The sequence below is a fragment of the Pygoscelis adeliae genome, unplaced genomic scaffold (assembly GCF_000699105.1).
Source record: "Pygoscelis adeliae isolate BGI_AS28 unplaced genomic scaffold, ASM69910v1 Scaffold126, whole genome shotgun sequence".
Lineage (NCBI taxonomy): Eukaryota > Metazoa > Chordata > Aves > Sphenisciformes > Spheniscidae > Pygoscelis > Pygoscelis adeliae.
This window is the reverse complement of record NW_008824896.1, coordinates 1,029,794-1,042,909: the sequence shown is the minus strand read 5'-3', so window position 1 is coordinate 1,042,909 and position 13,116 is coordinate 1,029,794. Positions and strand designations below refer to the sequence as shown.

General features: G+C 44.2%; 1 protein-coding gene across 1 annotated transcript in view; it reads right to left on the bottom strand.

Annotated features, from left to right (window-relative positions):
* LOC103917499 (chromosome unknown open reading frame, human C1orf21) overlaps window positions 1-13,116 on the bottom strand; it is an 81,748-nt gene that overhangs the window by 7,847 nt on the left and 60,785 nt on the right. Inside the window, exons 3-4 of the mRNA XM_009324639.1 lie at window positions 10,800-10,876; window positions 5,950-6,010 (exon numbers count right to left, since the gene is read on the bottom strand). Of these exons, the coding sequence (XP_009322914.1) occupies window positions 5,950-6,010; window positions 10,800-10,876 (138 nt within the window). The remainder of the gene's footprint in view (window positions 1-5,949; window positions 6,011-10,799; window positions 10,877-13,116) is intronic.

Below are 13,116 nucleotides of genomic sequence, written 5' to 3'. Positions count from 1 at the left end.
AGAGGAAATGGCCTCAAGTTGCGCCAGGGGAGGTTTAGATTGGATGTGAGGAAAAATTTCTTTACTGAAAGAGTAGTTAAACATTGGAACAGGCTGCCCAGGGAAGTGGTTGAGTCACCATCCCTGGAGATATTTAAAAGACGGGTAGATGAGGCGCTTAGGGACATGGTTTAGTGGGCATGGTGGTGTTGGGTTGATGGTTGGACTCGATGATCTTGGAGGTCTCTTCCAACCTTAATGATTCTATGATTCTATAAGCTCCACGACGTGAGTAGAGGAGCTCCAGCAGTATCTGAGTGCAGACCAAAGTTATAGTGGGGTTTTTTTTGGGAGCAGATGTGTATCAAGAAGGAAAAGAAGAAAGCAGGGAAAGTGACAAGCCCCCCAACCCCCAAATAGAGTAGCATGGTGGCTGGAAAATGAGGATGCATGATTGCTGGCCAAACCCTGTCCCCTGCTGCCCAGGGGAGCAGGCTCCCACATCCAGACGAGCGACAGGCACAGATCGTGCAGCTGATAACAGGAATGCACGGGCCACCCTTTAATAGCCCTTGATAGCATGGGCTATTAAATAAGTTTTAATGATTGAGAGTGTAAATGAACTACACCGAGGAAGATGAGAATGGGAACATGTGCATCCAAGTCCAGGCAATTCCTGTGAAATCCTGTCTTCCTCCCCTGCAGTTTCAAAATCCAACTTTCAACTTTGGTAGATGTCCACAGAAACGCCTTAACACAAATGTGTGAATTTAAGGTAACTAAAAAAAGCCTTACGCGCCTTTCCTGCTGCTTGTACCCAAACCAGAAGGGCTCATTCCCCTGCTCTCTCCTCTTGCTGCATCTAGAAAGCACTACTATCCTGATGCCCCTACCAGGGCATGCATCATGGCTGATGATATCCTTTTAGAGAAAAAAAAAATGAAGTAAAAAAAAAACAATCACAGGAAAAGCCCTTTTCCCCATTGTTGCGGGTGACTGGCCAATAAAGAAAACCCCATGCCGCCTGAATGCAGAAGCCTTCCCAGTTCAACAGCCTTTTGTGCAGCTGGCGGACTTGCAGAGGGAGAGAAGGCAGCTCAGGAGATGCTTCTTCCGCTATGGCTCTGCAGCTTGGCACCAGCATCCTCACGCCCCGGCCCTGGCAAGGAGCGGAGGAAGAGGCGGCCGGCCGGCCCGGGAGAGGGAAATGAGCTGCACCAAGCAGCCCTTTCTTCTGCGACGGCTGAAAGAGCTTGCGGGACACAGTGGCCCCTTTCAGAGGAGTTGCCCGGTGCTGGGAAACATTAGCCTGGCTCTGCAGTGGGAACCCTTTTTATCAGTCTGGTTTTGTTTACAGCACTCGCAAAAAGGATGGGAAGAAAATGCCAGGAGGCGGCACTAAATAATTGTATACTGTGCTCATTTTTGTTCGTTTCTTATTTTGTTAGAGAAAAATTAAGAGTCATTAAGAGCAATCCACTTTGCTAATGAGTTTTAGCCTAATAATTCTGCCCTTGCATATGTTTCGGTTAGCAACCCCCCTATTTCTAACAGCACTTTAAATAAGTTACAAGGAACTGCATTGTGTCTTCCTCCCGCGTTTCATGCCCAGTTTTACAAACGAGGGGACGGAGCAAGTTGCCACCAGGCATCTTTCCCATCTCTCCAACAACAAACCAGCAGTCTCCAACCTGACTCCTGGTGGCCAGGTGTGCAGATTGGCGGAGAAACCCCTGCAAACCCACCCCGACACCAGCGCCGGTGTTCAAGACCAAGTTATTTCTCGACCCAAAGTGACATGCCCTGTGGCAGCGGAAACACAATGCCCTGGGCTTGGGGTATCCACCAGCTGCATGAGAGCTCACAGCAAGACATTTTCATGTGCTCTGACGTTTTTTAATCTCATTTTTTTTCCATGAGCATCTTTGCATTGTGATTATTTTTTATGAACCACTGTAGCCATATAGGAAACAGCTTATGATGATGGGACCAGTAATGATTTCCTGTGGTACAGTTTACCTGGATTGTTTTGTTGGTTTGTTTTTTTTTTTTAAACCACAAAGCCAGAGATGCTTCTCTTCTGGGGGTACAATCCCCTGATATAATCCCATAAATTGCTTGTCAACTGTTCAATTATACCTCAGCCTTGGTATTTTTTCCTACAGTGAGACAGCTGCCTACACACTGTGTCACAGCCTACAGTAATAATAAATATTTAAAGGAAATAATTTCTGATGATCGTTTTACTACTCCATATTTAGGATTCAGAGAAAGCAGTCATTTTTCAGACCATTTTCCGTGATAGCCATTATCAAAATGTTTTCACCAGCAAGTGCTAAATGGGGTAAATTTTCCACATTCAACATTTTATACATCACAGCTTCTAATTTTGCTTTTATTTCGTATTTTCATGGAAGCCTTGGTGGGACAAGGCCCCCTCAAGTCTGTGGACTTGAGCCTACAAAGACTGTGCCCAGGATTAACTCTCCGCTCTGAGTCATCCTGTTCGATTAATGGGATTTCTTCTTAGGGGGTAAGGTGGAGTTTGCGCGTGGTCCTGCACAATCAGGGTCCAAATAAAGTTGAGATGGGCAGGGGGGGAAGACTGGAGAAATTTTAGGAGAGATATGGTAATTCTACTGTGTTTCACATCAACTCTTTGTGAATCCATATACAATATCTAACTAAATTAGTCCTTGCACTATTAGATTAGTGAGAACATAGGTAACTAATTTATTTGCCTGAATACCAATACAAATGGCCTGACTTTGCTATACTTTCTCACTGCAGCCAGCAGAAAACACCAGGTGTCATGCAGACAGGGACACTGTTAGTGGGACACACTATCTTCTTTATCAGAGATGGTATTTAAAAAACATTTATCACACTCTGATGAGTGCAGCGACTTTCCCCGTCCCGGCTGGTGGGGCCCATTTCTCCTCTTCTGGGCATCACGCAGCAGATCTCGGATTTATCTGGCGGTGGCTGCGTTTGCTTTAGGAGGGATGTGTCAGTCGCTCTCTGCTTCCTTCTTGGGTTCCCGAAGTCATATTTCTGCCTTGATTTCTCAGCTCAAGCAAATCACTTGCACATCTGACCAACGTCTTTCTAATTTACTCGGGGGGGGACTCTCTCCTCAAGCTTAATTGCTGCTATTATCTGTTGCTTATCCTCTGCTGGAATATATTTATATGACTTTAGGCAAGCCCCGTTTTCAAAAAATGATGATAACGCTGTCACCAGGTGAGCTGCCTGTCTCTGCTCCATTTTCTTCCCAAACTCCGTATGCATGTGCCTTTTTGTCTCCAAAAGCAAAGCCCATGACTCTACTCACAGTAACTTCAGCGAGTGTGAAACGCCGAGAGGACTCGCTGCAGCTCCTGACAGATGTCAGACGCATTTCTGAGCCAGCTTTTGCCACAACTCTCAGGGCCTTGTGCTGCCCACAGGTGACTTGGTCTTTCCTTTTCCTCTTCTCTCTCAGTGTGGTGCACATCCAGCCTCGGTGCTGCACTGAAGCTGTGCTCACCCTCTACCACTACACCAGCATCCCACCATCTGAAAACCATCCCACAGCTGCGCTGAGATTTGTTCAACCTTTTAATCGCCTGGTTCCTATCTGTCTGGATGCATGTTCCTATGCCATGGAAACACCATCACAAGAAGTGCTCCATGGTCTGACATATACATGACATATATACATGACATATACACATGACATTTAACTACTGTTTCCTGTGCTGTCGACTGCTTAACTCTACCCAGCTACTCCCAACCTCCCACATAACTTTATATCTCTAGCTTCTCATCAGGTTTTTGGGGTTTTTTTAGCTCAAATTCTGGGGCTTCTGAAATGACTGGGTTGACTCTAGCAGAACCAACATCTAAACCTGTGTGCGCGGCTGACTTTTACATTCTCAATCAGTCCTACCTCAGCATTCAGTGCCGAGCCTTCGTTTCAGTATTTCTTCCTTGCAACAAACCCTATGAATTGAATTACCATAATCACACGCAGTTCCATACATGCAAGTTCAGCTCTAGCTCTCTGAGCAGGGACAGACACTCACACAGAGATAGGAACAGATGTCTCCCTCTGAATGCCTCACAGTGTTTTGACACTGAATTTTGGTAGACAGAAGCTCCATGCGTTGGGGCTGACATTCTGTTTTTTACCTTTGGGTGGCATTTGCAGAAGGCAGTTCAGGTTCGTACGGGCAGCCAGGAACACAGGCGCGTGCTGGGGTACCGACAGGGGCTAGACTTTCAGAGAAATTCTCCAGACCATTTCATTAAGGCTTTTTTTGATCTCCAGGATTCATAAACACTTCATATTTTCAGTTGCTGAAACATCAGCCTGTGTTCTTTCTATTTCACACTTTGATTGCAGAAATTTTATTTTAGCTGACCTTCCTGTCCGTTTAATCGTTTTGCTGAGTCCCAAAGGCCCATTTAATTTTCCTCTCTAATTCGTAGCACACACATTAGAGTTGTTGTTACTCATTTGTATTAGGTGACCTAATACCCCTTGGGATTTCAACGCAAGTTGAGGGATGTTTTGCTTCTGACTGTAGAGTTTCTGTAGACATAGCCCATGGAGTCAATGATGGACAGCATGTCTCCATTACAAATCCAATGCTACTCATGGCCACGGTTACCATGTACCATGAACACTACAACATGTTTTGGGACCTCATCAACCATAGGCAGTGCCCCCCACTTCTGCAGACTATTTCAGCCATAACTGGTGAGCTGCTCAGTGATATAATTCTTTTAATTGTTCGACTGCTGTCCTCCATTTCCCTGGAGGAGGGACTCAAAATGCTATTTAGGGATCAAACAAAACCCCTCATATTTTCCAATCTTTTTGGCACTTGTGGCGGATACCTAGAAAAACAATGTATTGTGGGCAAAGATTAATTAAAAAACCCAAAACTTCTCTTAGGAAGACTATTTCCTCAGGCACACGAGGTCCCCAGAGAGAGCAAATACCATGTTCAGCTGCACATTAACTCCTGCCAATCCCATCAACTGTCAGCAGCTTGAAATGCACGGAAGCCATCTTTCTCTCTTTGACAGATAAAACTGTGTATTTCCTCTAAATAGGCAATCTCCTGATCTAGAAGATAAATTAGTACAAGAGCCCTGGAGAACACCTGCAAGCATCTGAGAGCACAGTCCAAACAGCGAGGAGACACGGTCAACTGCATCTCAATGTGGCAGCTGGTGAATGAATGGTATTACTGTCCTGAAACAAATCTCGAAAACAAAAACTAACCTCAATTCATAATTAGATACAGCCATCAGATAGTCTGGTGTGTAGATAAGATAGATCTTTGGAAAATCCATTTCACTGGAGATTCTGTGTTTGACATTATGGAAGGTGATGATATCCACAAAAAGCATCTAAATATTTAAAGGGTGAATGCACTTATTCAAAGGAGACGTAGCTATATTATGGATATGTAGAAATTCTACTTTTAAATGCATATAGGTTAAGTAAAATCTTACTCCTGTGAAATACTGGTATAGAAATACTCTCCTCAGGAATCTACAAACTCCTCCTCACTTTTACTCTTCCCCTTTATCTAACTTTTTGCTTTCATGACTTTTTTTTTTTTTTAGAGTAGTGTAGCAAATTTGTTGCTTGGGACAAATAAGAGATTCACCTGCTGTAGCACTCCAACTCCTAAGACCAGGAGTGTCGGCAAAAATGGCAGAAATTCGGAGTCATCCAAGTAAAAATTTCCCTCCTACTCTGCAACCCAACACTACAAATTATTCCAATTGGGGAAGCCAATATTTAATATCAAGTATTAAATAAGATACACCACTCCAAAATATGAAGTGTAAAGAGTATATTGGTGAGTGAACATCAGCTCAAGGTATAAGCAAAGGCTGAGATCTAGACTTGATCCAAATAGCCCATTTAATTAACAAGTGAAAACATATATTTACTTTATTGTGTCTTACCTTTTCAATTTTTTCATCAAGCATTCTGAAGAATTCTTGTTGGCTTTCAGAGATGTGCATGCTAAAAGGCAAAGGAAGAGTATCAGTACCAACAGGATTTCTTCCATTTTAAAATACTGACGCTGCAGTCCAGGGTTGTTGAGGGACTCAGCTGTAAGCTTTCACCACTGTGAAAAATAAACCACTTTACACTTTCGTCTACTTTCCTTTTTCTGGTTTGCCCACAGAAAAATTATTGCATTTAGTTCTGTGTATGCGTGCTGCACTTGGGATGGTAACTAGGACCTGCGTGCATCCAGAGGAGACTATTCCCTTTTCCAGGCAGGTTGCAGAAACTTAATAGCTCGCTACCATTCCTTGGGCCAGTAAGAGCCCCCTCTGTGTCAAGACAGGTCTTCCAAGGCTGCCAACCTCACCACCACAAAATGAGATGCCTACAATATGAGGTTAAAGCCTCGCACTGGAAGATCTGCCTGCCCTGCTACAGCTGGGCTCTGCACTCAACACCCAGGAACATCTACAAGCCCAGGCTGGTCCTTCCCCTCCCCAAGAGGTGGTCCTTGCTGCTCCCTGAGCGGACCCAGCAGATTATTCACTTCAATTAATTCTGCAGCACCAAGAGGCTCAGGGTTAGTGATACGATTTTGCATTAGTGAAGACGGCTGGAAAATACTCTTATTTGTTGTCTGTAAAACGCTGATGGTGGCACAAGACAACAGGCCCTTCCCCAAGGGGGACCTGCAAGCTAAAAATACAGGAAGGTCGGATGCAAAGGGAAGGATGAGGAGACAAAGATGAAGATGCATGGCAGGTGGTATTTGGGGTGTGTCTGCTTTATTTATGTTAGGGGGTGGTGAGAGCCTCCTTCCTGAAATAATGATATCCCTCCGGGAAGGTAAAGCTTGAGCATCCTCTGGAACCACAGCAGGAAGGAGCGCCTGAGCCCACAGGGGGCTGGAGAAAAGCTCCAGGGACTCAATGTGAGACAAAAAAAGGAAGGATGGCAGACTGGTGTCAGTGTTAACAGTGATGCCAAATGGTTAGAACGGGACACAGCTCTCAGAGATTTCCTCCGACACTAAAAGCTGGTTCAGCTTGCTGAATTCCCACCCCAGACTCCTCTTCCTCGGCATGATCCTTTCAGCCGTAATGAGTTAATACTTTTCCCAAGTGCCCAACAACACGCTGCACTTTCCTACAAAGCTCAGCATTCATACTTCACTTGCTATCGGGATGAACATATACTATGATTTGCTTATGCTGGACATAAATGAAGACTCAGTTCAGAAAAGAAGGTCACAGAAGTGGCATTAAAACCTGAAGCTGGTAATTCAGGAGAGGGAACAATTCACCTTTCAGTGGCTGTGGGAGTTTTTGTCCCCAGCTGTCTGCCTGTCCCTCAGGTTCCCACCTCCACCTGAGGTGGGGAAAAAAATGCTTCTTTGGGGCAGCTGACCCTGTCACCTGCATATTCAGGTGTCTTGGAGAGGGGTTTTAGGGCAGTACAGCCCTTTCTGGGTAGGTAAGCAGTAGAAACATATTTGTGCCTTTGCAACATCATAGATCCAGTTTCTAATAAAATGAGATGATACTGTAGTGACTCACCCCAACCATAATTTAAAAGGAAACTAAAGGAAGGAGGGGGGCGGGGGGGGAAAGGAGTATTGTGTTGCCACATACGTGAAAAGTCCCACAGGAGGTCCTAAAGCCCTTGCAGGCCATGATATTCAGAAAAGTCTGTCTGGACAGTAAAATTGCCCTACGATTTAGAGATGCAACACACACACATACAAATGCTGACACAGTGTGTATTTTGAGGATCTGTGTAAAATTATAAGATCCTTGGCAGGGTGGGGAACTGACAGAGTTAATGAACACCTGGAAGAGTCAGAAAACCACTGAACCTAAGCAGAGTCCTTGGGTATGCCTCCAGAAGAAAAAGCTCTCCCCAGATAGAAACGTGGATTTAATTTTCCTTGTAAGAAGCGCATCAGAAGGCATGAGAATGCATTTTTAGACGTTTCATGGCAGGCCAATGAAACGTATTTTGCCAAAAGATGGGATCTTTATCCCCAGTTATCAGTACAGACTGGGTAATGAATGGATTGAGAGCAGCCTTGCCGAGAAGGACTTGGGGATACTGGTGGGTAACAAATTGGACATTGAGCCAGCAATGTGTGCTTGCAGCTCAGAAAGCCAATCGCGTCCTGGGTGCATCACCAGCAGGTCGATGGGGGTGATGCTCCCCCACTACTCCGCTCTGGTGAGACCCCAGCTGGAGCACTGCATCTGGGTCCCCAGTACCGGAAAGACATGGACCTGTTAGAGCAGGTCCAGAGGAGGGCCACAAAAATGATCCGAGGGCTGGAACACCTCTGCTATGGGGAAAGGCTGAGAGAGTTGGGGTTGGTCAGCCTGGAGAAGAGAAGGCTCTTGGGAGACCTTCTAGCAGCCTTTCAGTACTTAAAGGGGGCTTATAAGAAAGATGGAGAGAAACTTTTTACAAAGGCCTGTAGTGACAGGACAAGGGGCAACAATTTCAAACTAAGAGATTAGAGGGTAGATTTAGACTGGACATAAGGAAGAAATTCTTTATGATGAGTGTGGTGAGACACTGGACCAGGTTGCCCAGAGAAGCTGTGGATGCCCCCTCCCTGGAAGTGTTCAAGGCCAGGTTGGACGGGGCTTTGAGAAACCTGATCTAATGGAAGATGTCCCTGCCTATGGCAGGAGGGGTGGAACTAGATGATCTTTAAGGGTCCCTTCCAACTCAAACCATTTTATGATTCCATGATCTAGCAGGGTAAAAATGGTATGAAATAGTACTTCTTTCATTTTATGCTTCAGGCTGTGTTACTCAGGCTGTGTTACTGTGACCATGTCTCAATGTACTTAATGGGGCATACGTAATCACTTTTCTGGTTAAAGATGTCAGCAGAGTTAGTTTTGAGGATGAACAGAGGAAGTGCCCAAGAGCTCGGGGCAGGGTGTGGGGATGAAGCCCCATGAAGGCACAGAAGGTACCAGCATTCAGTGTGAAGAGGAAGGACTAACCCCTTGACCTCTGTCAAGGACCCCCATAAATCTACTGCTGACTCCCTGCGTACATTGGTTTTAGAGTCCTGGGCTCTAGATGTAAAAATCTAAATCCTCCTACAAATGGGAAGAGCCCTCACAACCTTACTTTTACAGCCAACATTTTAAAACTCCTTCCATTGTACATAAAATTGTAATTTGGTACATAGTCCATGTTTTGTTTTGAAATAACACCTGTTCTACAAGAACGGTCCTACAAGATGTATCTAATGATTTATCTATTCATTTCTGCTCTTTTAGCATTCCACCCAATGCCACCCCTCATTGCAATCAGAATTGTCATGGTTTTCAGATGATAAACCTTAAAAAAAAATTGCGCATGATAACAGATATTTGCTGACTTGGTAATTAGCAACTCAAATACATGTAGCCACTTTATAAAGAGAAATCCAGTGGTACATTGGGTAAACAGCAGAGGCTTGGGCAAACAGCAGAGGTTTTACCCAACAACCTAATGTTACATTCTGTAACTCTCCAAGATGTTTCCTTATTTTTGCAGGACTGCGACAGAAACATTCACCTCGCCAACATGCCATCTTTAGGTTTTTTTGGTGAATAAAGGTCAGTTTTGATTTCTGTGGTGACTTTTAGAATCAGAGTTTGATGAAAGAATGGACCCCCGACCCCAAGCAGTCCCTCTGCCTTGGATGCACCAGAAGAGATGACCCACCAAAAGAAATGTCCCTTTTTTAGCCCAGGCTGATTAGCCTCCTGTTAGAGCATCTTAAATACATCTCTGACCCTGCTGGGAAGGACCAAGCCACAATAATGAAGTACAGCTTTGCTGAAGGGTGATTTTACCTCCACCTCCCTACCGTGAACTTCTTTGCAATTACATCTGAAGTGCTCGATTTTTCCTTTTGAAAGGAGGCTGAATTATACTGTCCGTTGATTAGGAAATTACTGAAGTTTCCAGAGTTGAAACCATGTACAATGCACTTGGTATGCAGCAAGTTTAAGTTAATAAGTGCCCTGAAGGCACAGCATAAAGAACAGCATTTCCACTATTGTTCAAAATCCAACAGTAAAGCTTTATCACTTCTTCATTACAAACCCGATATATGGCTCCATGTAATCTGTTATTTTCAATCCAATTAGTGATTAAAATGTAACGGTGATTTAGATAAGAAACGAGTTACTAATATCAACAACCAGCTCTGTCACAGGAGTTAAGTAATTCACGGCATATGTAACGCTAGCTGATCTCAGCCACGGTACAGCACAGAACTGCGAGCAAAGGATGGAGAAATGCTCAGCTACAAAACAACCCTCATTTTAAGAAACAACTTGACCGTTTTAAATGGAAGAAGCTTACCATTCCTAATCCCAGGCAGTACAGCTGCTAACCTAAGCCAAGAGCTAGCAAATACTTCCCTGGGAACTTAACCGATAGTATTTAGGAACACTAGGGCATATAAAATTTTGTTTATGTGTAAGTTGTATGGAAAGCTGAGAAATAACACAGTATGGTACTCCTAGAAGGCATGGCAAGATGCATCTCACACATTTTAAGTCCTGCATCTTAGCTGTGCAAAGGAGAGGAGGCTGCAGGGATGCCGGCACAAGCGCCGCCCGGCTGAGTCACTGGTATCAGGACACAGGCGACCTTACCTATTTTATTTACATTGAGCATGGTTTTAGGGCTGCTGGAACCACCAGTTGGTTTTCGCTAGGCAATAATTGGGAATCTCTCAGATACTGCTTAATCCTGCGTTTATTTGTATTACAATTAAAAAAAAATAAATTGAACTTACTTTGCTCTGGGTTGATGTACTAATCCTGGGATCTCTTTATTAGATTTAAGTCTTACATTTGAACTGGCACTTTTTTCCTGAAACACACAGAAAACACACAACAGAGATACCATCAGTATCTATGAAGCACACAAAGTGTGACAGGCATTTGTCATCGCAGTGTCACACTGCAGTGAGTTCAGGCTCTTCTACCTGTACAACTGAATGAGAAAAGCTCATCAAAAATGAAATTAAAGGCAACACAATTGATGCAATGACCCCGATCGGGCAATTTTTAAATGTCATGGGCTTGGTGGCCCGTGGGATTGCCTCTGGGTCACCAGGCGAAATCTATCCAGGACGCGTAGCGATCAAAGACCACGCTGGCTACCAACTCTCCAGCAGTCCATGGAAAATGAGGTGTGCAGCTGCGGCTTGGATCCTTGTAGAGTTTTATCAATAACACCACCAATTGGCACCTTTAACGGAGCAAGACAAAGCACTGGAAAGGCAGAGCCCCAGAGTCACCCCAGACCTGTAGGTTTGCTCAGAACAGAGGTGAGAAAAATTAGCATCACGTGGCAAACCGTATGTGGGAGAAAGCATACATTAAACGTGCCAGTGAGAAGAGCAGCAACGGCAGACTTGACCTGCTCAGCTAGAAAATTGGACACAAGGGGCCCAAGGAAGCAAACCAGAATAAGTTTATAGACAAGAACAAAACCATGTCCTCCACAGAGGACCAGAGCCATTAAAAACATCTTAAAAAAGGCATGGGGAGGGAAAAGAGTTTAGTTGAGAGCCAGCGCTTCAACGTAACATCTTGTCCTCATGCCAAAAGCTTCTGTAAACCAAAGCTTAGTGCACACACATATCTATTGTCTGCAAAAACCTGGAGAAGGATAGGGCCCCTTCCAGATCTTCCCAGCGGTGTGTGTTAGGGAAAACTGCTGGTGCCAATGGGAGAGAGCTGAGTCAAATTTTACAGCTCACCCGCTCCACAAATCCATCTGAATTTCTTAGGCATGTCATGCCCATGACAATTTAAGAAATGTAAACCCAAGAATTAGTGCCTTTGTGGGTAATTTTGGTGGTTTTGTTTTGTCTTATTTAGTCTTTGAATGTCTGAATCACACAACATGATTTTTAAGAGGGCTACTAAATCACTGAATTAAAAAAAAAAAAGAGGCTGTCTAGCAGTTAATATTTTAATGAATAATTCTACAAGGGCTGTAAACATCAACTGCCTCAGCATATTTAACACTGTTTAATGCATATCTTCTAATCCTCCTAAACAGAAAACGGTGTCTTGCATGAAAATAACAGTGAGAGAGAAACAAGCCTTTCTTCCAAGCCTTAACAAACGTCTCTGTATATTTGTTACATCCCACCAGCCACTGCCTGCCCATGATCCTATCATGTCAAGTCAAAGCAGCAGAACAGAAGACGAAACCACTTGCTTTCAAAGCATCTTCTCATTTTAACAGTGTTAACTGGGGATGACTATGTACATGCATGTTGTGTGTGTGATGAACATGCATATACATAGTCATACAACTCATATGAGTTGATGTATGACTCATACAACTGTCAAGCAAAATAAAGAGAGAGGGACAGGTCTCACGGAGAAGACACCAAAACCAGAAATCACCTAAATCCCAACCTCATGCACCAGGTGAGCCTTTTTCCTCAAATCTGCTCCACCAGTTCATTTGCCACAATGCAGAGGCAGAAACGAGGAATGGTCCACACTGCACAGCTGGGATGGCACATCTGGATGGTCCACCGGTAGGCATGTTCTGCCGCCATAACACCTCCTGCCCACCTACTGCAACACAAGGTGAATTTTGGGCTATCTTCTGTCTCTGCATACTGTCACCCTGCAGGCACAGACCTTTCCCCACCAAAAAACTGCTGCAAATCCATTGCCTCAATTAAAAGGGAAGGGAAGTTCTGATTTATAGCTCCTGCGTCGGGAGCTGTGATAAATCACGGTGGTGCAAACCCAGCTTTCCACACCTCCACTTGTGGTTTAGCATCAGTGCAGCTCTATCAATAGCTGGAATCGGCACAAATCCCAGCCTAAAGAAACTTATGCCACTCACGAACAAATAGAAAGACACAAGGAAAATGTACATTGCCTTCTCTCTGTGGGTCCCAGAGCAATATTCAGAGTATTAACTGACTCACACAGGAAGATGGAAATAAAATTCCAGTTTACTTGACTTCAAGATCCCAAAATTTACTTTTTCCCTCCTATTGCTTCTGATAATTAACGCACCTCAATTACCTGTTACTTACAATTCTTCTATTTAATCAGAGTATGCCACCTTCTCCA